Here is a 7,324-nt window from a genome sequence, read left to right as displayed (position 1 = left end):
GTTTTTATTTGTTGAACTATATAATTTGTATTGAACTATTTGTTGTTGTACTATTTTGTTGAAGTATTTGATTTTTCTGTGATGAAATATGTGATAAGAAATAATTGTGTTGATAATTGAACGCCGAGACACGATGAAACCACGCCGAATATGGGCCTATTCTCGCCCACATGAGCCCTTTATTCGTCGAAATTGGGCTGCAAAGTGGGCCAATTTCGGCGCCTGAGGGCGACGACTGGGCGCAAAACCGCACCAGCGCCGATTGTATCGCCGGCTCATCCTCAGAGGGCGATTTTTATGCGTCCTGATGGGGCCAACGGCTGAAGATGCCCTTATAGGGCTGCTATCCCAATGCAGCAAGTGACGAAAGGTGACCACCGGCGTCGCCGGCCACGATCATCAAAGTCAGACGAGCCTTTTATTAATGCCGCGCAAGCAAGCAAACATACACCGCCGATACACACAACACGCCAACAAACAGCCATGACCGCTTCCCACCTCCGTCTGTTACTTCACCTTGGCGAGCGTCACCTTCTTCCACGTGGCCGCGGCCTGCTCCAGCGCCCGGCGCGACGACCCCTCGGGCGACCACGCGCGCGCCGCCGCCTGCTGCAGGTCCCCGGCCTGCCGCCGCACGGCGCGCCCCTTGTCCGCCCCCTCCATCAGCTCCCTCACCACGGCCGCGATCTCGCCGCGCTCCCGCGCCCGCGGGCGCAGCGCCACCCCGACGCTCCCTTCCAGGACCACGGCGTTCATCCGCTGCTCCGCGTACAGCGGCCACGCCACCATCGGCACGCCGGCCGCCACGCTCTCCAGCGCCGAGTTCCAGCCGCAGTGCGACACGAACACCGCCGTCGCCGGGTGGGACAGCACGCGCACCTGAGGCGCCCACGCCGCCACGGCCAGCCCCTTATCCGCCGTCCTCCCCAGGAAGCCCTCCGGGAGCCACGCCAACGGGTTTTGCTTGTCTTCATGGTCATGGCCGTCCAGATTCGGCATCCTCACGACCCAAAGGAACCTGTGGCCGCTCGCCTCCAGCCCGGCGGCGAGCTCTGCCGTCTGCTCCACGGTCAGCGCCCCGCCGCTCCCGAAGGAGACGTACACAACAGACCCAGTCGGCTGGCGATCTAGCCACTCTATGCACGCGGACGCGCCGGCGGCTTCGTCGGTGGTTGTGCTTGGCCGGACGAACGGACCCACGGGGAACACGGGCGGCAACGCGCCTCGCTCCGCCGCCTGCTTGAACTCTTCCACGGTGGCGGGCTCCAACTCGTAGAAGGTGTTCACAAGTAAGCCGTCCGCGCGGAGGTACCGCCGGCCCTCCTCCATCAGGTGCGCGTAGACCGGCTTGCCGCTGCTCTGGAACGAGCGCGGCAGGTCGGTGCGGCGCAGCGACACGCCACCGGGGAGCTCCAGAGGGTCAGGGAGGTCGCGGTACTCGCCGGGTGGAACGCCGTCGTGGAGCTCCACCGTGGCGCGCATGAGCGCGATGGTGGTGAGGTTGCTGGGCACGAAGACGTACCCCGGGACGCCGAGCTCGGCGGCGAGCGGCAGCGCCGAGGAGCAGAAGAAGTCGGGCACCAGCGCGGCGAGGGGGGCGCCGACGGAGCGGAGGAGGGCGCGGAGGCTCGGGAGCGAACGGTGGACGAGCTCGAAGAGCACGGTCTCCATAGGAGTGCCGGCGGGGAGGTCGTCGAGCGGGACGGACGGGAGCGCGGCGGTGGCGACGGTGGCGGGGACGCCGGAGAGGGCATCCGGGGAGGAGAGGTCGGTGAAGGTGACGAGCGTGGCCGCGAAGCCGTGGTGGTCGACGAGCCGCCACGCCAGCTCGGCCAGCGGGATGAGGTGGCCGGCGCCGGGGCTGGCGAGCAGGACGACGTGCGGCCGCGGCGCCAGCCGCTCGGTCCCTGTCTCCTCCATCGGCTAGATCACCGGGACACTGCACGGCCGCACGACTGGGTGGGGTTGCGCGCAGAAGCTGGTAGTACGTTGTCGCGAACCTTTGACGATCTACGGGAAAGCAATGGAGGATATGTATGATATGAGAGCCATCGGGACCTAAATTATATATTAATCCGTGACCTAAATTATATATTAATCCTAAAGTTAGCAGTCTCACCGTGACCTAAATTATATATTAATCCTAATAAAGTGACGATGCTGCGTTGATGAAGTTAGCCGTCTCCACACTAAGGATAATGGTTATTCAACATGATGGATGGAGTTAGCCGTCCTCTCACTTTAAGTACTAATAATGCACCGAATGCGAACAATGAATGCGATGATGCTCTATACCCCGATGAACTTTTGTGTGGCATCCTCAACTAGTGCGCCGAATAAACTTCGGAAGCACTGTGTGGCCAACAAACAAACATAGGGTTGTTCTAAAAAAACATAGGACAGGGTGATTTTGGATGGACGAACTACTACCACCTTTGGAGCCAAGGGCATCTCCAACACTCAACCCTAAAATGGACACGCGAATCAACCTGCAGTTGGATGGTTAGAGGGACAATGATATCCTCAACCCACCAGGGTTCAAGTCCTGATACTTGCATTATTCTTGATGACTTCGCAAATCTCAAAATGATATGCTGGCTCAGTCTTTCAGAGGTGCTCATAGAGATAGGGTATGTGTGTGCGCGTTCATAGGGATGAGTGTATGCGCGTATGTATGAGCGTTTGCGTCTGTATTGTGTTAAAAAAAACCCAAAATGGACATGGAACCCCGAAACGACGCACAGCTGTCGGCGTTCTCGTCCGGGATCTCCTGCGCCACCTCCTCGTCCATCTACACCGCGAACGCGTTGTAGCGGGATGGAGCGCGCGCGGCCTCGTACAAGCTCGTTGCTCGTCAATGAAGTTGGGGTTTTGCGTGGCCATGGCCTCCTCGCTCGCGCGCTCTCCATAAATTTAGCCCTCCGCCAGCCAGTGCTGCTCGAGGAGCGAGAGGTTGTAGCGCCGCTCCTCCTGCGCCTGCCAGAACGCCGACACCGCTGCAGCGTCGGCGGCACCTCCGCGATAGCGGCGTTGAAGTGCGCTCGCGCCTACTCCATGGTCAAGCCGACACGAAACGGCATGGACAGGACTGCAGAGTCATAGTTAGAGGCCGACCCCATCTTTCAGCCATCGAAGACCTCTATGCACCTCGCACAGTGGTCCTGCCAGTCGGCCGCAAGGACGGCCAACTCGTGCTTCTACTCCGTTGAGAGGCTCCCCCACAACATGCTAAAGCTTGCCGTCATGATGAAGGTGGTACACGAAGGAGGATACAAAGCAGGGTGGTGGCTGGTGCGGTTTGTGCCGGGCGTATCCTTGTTTAAATAGTCGATGTTGGCTAGGCCCAGCGGCGGGGTGTGTCAATGCTCGTGCCTAGGTCGGCATGCATGTTTAATGCCAGTGGGAGGGCGGACATGCTGCCCTTTTGAATGTGGTAGATATTCGTCCAGTCTCGTCCACTCACGTCGCTCCAGCATTGATCAGGCGCAGAGACCGGCAGGCGGTGCGCACGACACTCTCGGCCAGTGCACCGCTTCAGTGCCGGCACCAGAGAGAGGTCATGTCCACTTTGCGGCGACATAAATGTGCGACAACTGCTTCACGGGGGGGGGGGGGGGGGAGGACGCGGGTGCGGGAGATGGTTTTGTATGGGACCGAGAAGTCGGACACGTGTGTAGCAGCGGTCTGGACGCCCGCAAAGCAAACTTTGGACACTCCGCAAACCGATGGGGGTATCACGTTGGATGGCTTGTGGCGTCCAAACGTGTGCGTGACGGCGGTCTGGACGCCTGCAAAGCCCTGAGGTTTGCGGGAAAACAGGCGCTCGGACCACTCCGCAAACTGATGGGGTGTTGCGTATGCGTGAAGTTGAACGTGTGCGCGGGAGTGATCCGGACACGGGGGTTTGTGGGTAAACAAGCGTTTGGATCACTCCGTAAACTATGGGTACCGCGTTAGATGGTTTGCGGCGTTCGGACCGCTCAGTTAGGATATAGACACGGGCAGTTTAAGTGTCAACACTGGAGATGCCTTGATAGCATAGCATGGACAATACACAAAGCTGATTCGCATGTGACCGTTTGGTACATAAACATCAAAAGTATAGCAGACAGGTATGCAAACTTGATAGAAAAAAGTCCAAAACAAACCTTGAATTTGTAGATGAAAACTAAATCAAACTTTGAAAATCAGCACACGAAACTCTCTAATCCCGATCTATTTTCAATCTTAAGAGGACTTGGCTGGTATTTGCTGAATTGGGCCGGCCCAGTAGCGCAGTCGCACGTGCTGCGCACTAATCTGGTTTTTTCTTTCTCGTTTTCTTTTCTTTTTTCTTTTTTACACATGTCTAGTTTTTCTCAGTACCCAATATACATTTTTAACTCACACATTAAATATTTTTTGGTAAACTTTTGATATTTTCAAATATATTATGTACATTTTTAAATTAAATGTTTTCAAAACTTTTTGAATACATGATAATATTTTTCCAAATACATGTTTTACATTTTCTTAATGACAATAATTTTTTTATAAAACTACACGAACACTCTTTTACATGGTTCAACATTTTTAAATTTTCATACACTTTTTTGAAACACATGCCACATATATTCGGTTAAGGTTATGATTTTTTTTACACCACACACATATTTTTTACATTGTACACGATTTTTTTAAAATGTCACAAACACACTTTCTGAAACTCGTGAACATTCTTGAAATGTTACATTCTTTGAATGTATGAAACAATTTTTTGAATCACATGAATATTATTATACATTGTATAAACATTTGTTTGGATTCGCGCATACATTTTTTAAAACTTGTGATATTTTTTAGATGTCAAAAAATATTTTCAGGTTTTAGAAAAAATTTATGTATCAAAATGTGTTTGCACTTTAATATTTTTTTTCAGGTTTTAGAAAAAATTTATGTATCAAAATGTGTTTGCACTTTAATATTTTTTTTCAGGTTTCAAAAAAAAATTATGTTTCAAAAAGTGTTTGCACTTTATTTTTTTTCAGGTTTCAAAAAATGTTTATGTTTCAAAATTCCAAACATTAAAAAACACAAAATGAAATGAATTTGTGCAACAAATAGAAAATAAGAACATTTTTGAACTTCCGAACAATTTTAGAAATGTGCGATCATTTTTTGAACTTCATGAATTCTTCTTGTGTTTTAGTGGGCCAGCCCAAATTCTTGTCCGTGAGAGTAGCTGGTTATCCCGGCCGGGATTGTAGTATTCCCAGTGTGCCAAACAGGTCTAGGTTCTAAAATAGACCGGGATTACAAGTTCAGAGTGACAATTTTCGGAATTCAAAGTTCAGGGTTTGATTTAACTTTCGTCTACAACTTCAAAGTTTATTTTGGACTTTTTCCAACTTGGTATGATGTGGCAAAAAAGCCTACAGTGTGTCGTAACTTGTCAGTAGAGTTGCCGGGGCTCTAACCAGTCTTTCACCCTTACTAGTCCTCCCTCGGCGTTTGTGAATACCCCCTGCCTATACTTTGGAGTAACATGCACTCCCTACGTGCACTTATTTTTCATGGTAATATGTGTCTCATTCATATCATACAAATCAAAGTACAAGTCACGTAAGAACCACAAAATTGAAAAGATAGCAGAACATCTCTGAGCTTGACATCAAGACCCGTCACTCGCCTCCGGCACCACCACAACAAACCACCGAAGAAAATAATGACAAATCACCCCCTCAGCCGAGCTCGACGCGGCTTCATCGCTGATATGCAGTTTGCGGACCTTCAATGTGGCTGACCAAAAGTGAAGCCCTTACCATTGAACGAATCAGACCGGGGCAACACCCCGGGCACGCCATCGAACTCCAGATCTGGTACCCCCCACCACTAAGACGTCGAAGGAGGAAACCATGACTACCATCCATGAACCACGAACCCAGCACACATTCCGTCTTCTAGATGTCGTCGATACAGACCACTATATGCGTCCGCTCCTGGACTACCACCCAAGCTCCGCGCCGACACTGGAAGAAACATCGTCGCAACGATGGAGCCTGAGGGCACACGTCCACCACAAGGATACCGTCGCCACGTCATTCTTGCTTGAACAGACTATTTTTCAAATCCATCCCCAACCATAGGACCGATGGCCTCATCAGGGAAGAATTTGAAGAATCTTTATTCAATGTCATCATCGCCGTTGCGTAAGTCAAGACGATGAATAGCCTAGAAACCTGGACTACGAGGAAATAAAAATGATCCACACGCGTGGATCCGGCGACCTCCCTCACCACCGACGACCGAGGTTGCCGGCAGAGAGGAGCCGCCGGAGGACTGCGCTAGAAGATTGGCCTGTCCTGGTGGCGGCTATGGTTCCAGCCGCCAGTGTAGGATCAAAAGTATGTCTAGAGGGGGGGGTGATTAGACTACTTGACCAAATAAAACTTATCCTTTTCCCAATTTTAGTTCTTGGCAGATTTTAGCAACTTTGGACAAGTCAATCAATCTTAACACAATTCAAGCAAGCATGCAAAGAGTATATGAGCAGCGGAAAATAAAGCATGCAACTTGCAAGAATGTAAAGGGAAGGGTTTGGAGGAATCAAACGCAATAGAAGACACGGATGTTTTTGTCGTGGTTCCGATAGGTGGTGCTATCGTACATCCACGTTGATGGAGACTTCAACCCATGAAGGGTAACAACTGCGCGACTCCACGGAGGGCTCCACCCACGAAGGGTCCATGAATAAGCAACCTTGTCTATCCCACCATGGTTGTCGCCCACGAAGGACTTGCCTCACTAGCGGTAGATCTTCACGAAGTAGGAGATCTCCTTGCCCTTACAAACTCCTTGGTTCAACTCCACAATCTTGTCGGAGGCTCCCAAGTGACACCTAGCCAATCTAGGAGACACCACTCTCCAAGAAGTAACAAATGGTGTGTTGATGATGAACTCCTTGCTCCTATGCTTCAAATGATAGTCTCCCCAACACTCAACTCTCTCTCAAAGGATATGGATTTGGTGGAAAGAAGATTTGAGTGGAAAGCAACTTGGGGAAGGCTAGAGATCAAGATTCATATGGTAGGAATGAAATATCTTGGCCTCAACACAAGTGTAGGTGGTTCTCTCTCAGAAAAAGTAAGTTGGAAGTGTAGGTTCGTTCTGATGGCTCTCTCCACGAATGAAGAGGAGGTGGAGGGGTATATATAGCCTCCACACAATATCTAACCGTTACACACAACTTGCCAATCTTGGTGGGACCGAATTGGTAAACTCGGTCGGACCGATTCAGCAAATCTAGTCACCGTTAGGATTTTCGGTGGGATCGACATGCAACTCG

The 7,324-nt window shown here is 51.1% G+C and overlaps 1 protein-coding gene across 1 annotated transcript; it reads right to left on the bottom strand.

The window, feature by feature from the left end:
- Positions 1 to 395: 395 nt before the first annotated feature.
- LOC125534173 (hydroquinone glucosyltransferase-like) lies at positions 396 to 2,038 on the bottom strand. The gene has a single exon (XM_048697455.1). It carries the CDS (start codon positions 1,918 to 1,920, stop codon positions 508 to 510), a length of 1,413 nt encoding a protein of 470 aa, XP_048553412.1. The 5' UTR covers positions 1,921 to 2,038; the 3' UTR covers positions 396 to 507.
- Positions 2,039 to 7,324: the final 5,286 nt, after the last annotated feature.

Source organism: Triticum urartu, chromosome 2 (assembly GCF_003073215.2).
Source record: "Triticum urartu cultivar G1812 chromosome 2, Tu2.1, whole genome shotgun sequence".
NCBI classification, from domain to species: domain Eukaryota; kingdom Viridiplantae; phylum Streptophyta; class Magnoliopsida; order Poales; family Poaceae; genus Triticum; species Triticum urartu.
This window is presented reverse-complemented; position numbering and strand designations above follow the sequence as displayed.

Coding starts and splice junctions, on each gene's coding strand:
- LOC125534173 (XM_048697455.1), bottom strand. CDS start 1,920: ATGGAGGAGACAGGGACCGAGCGGCTGGCGCCGCGGCCGCACGTCGTC.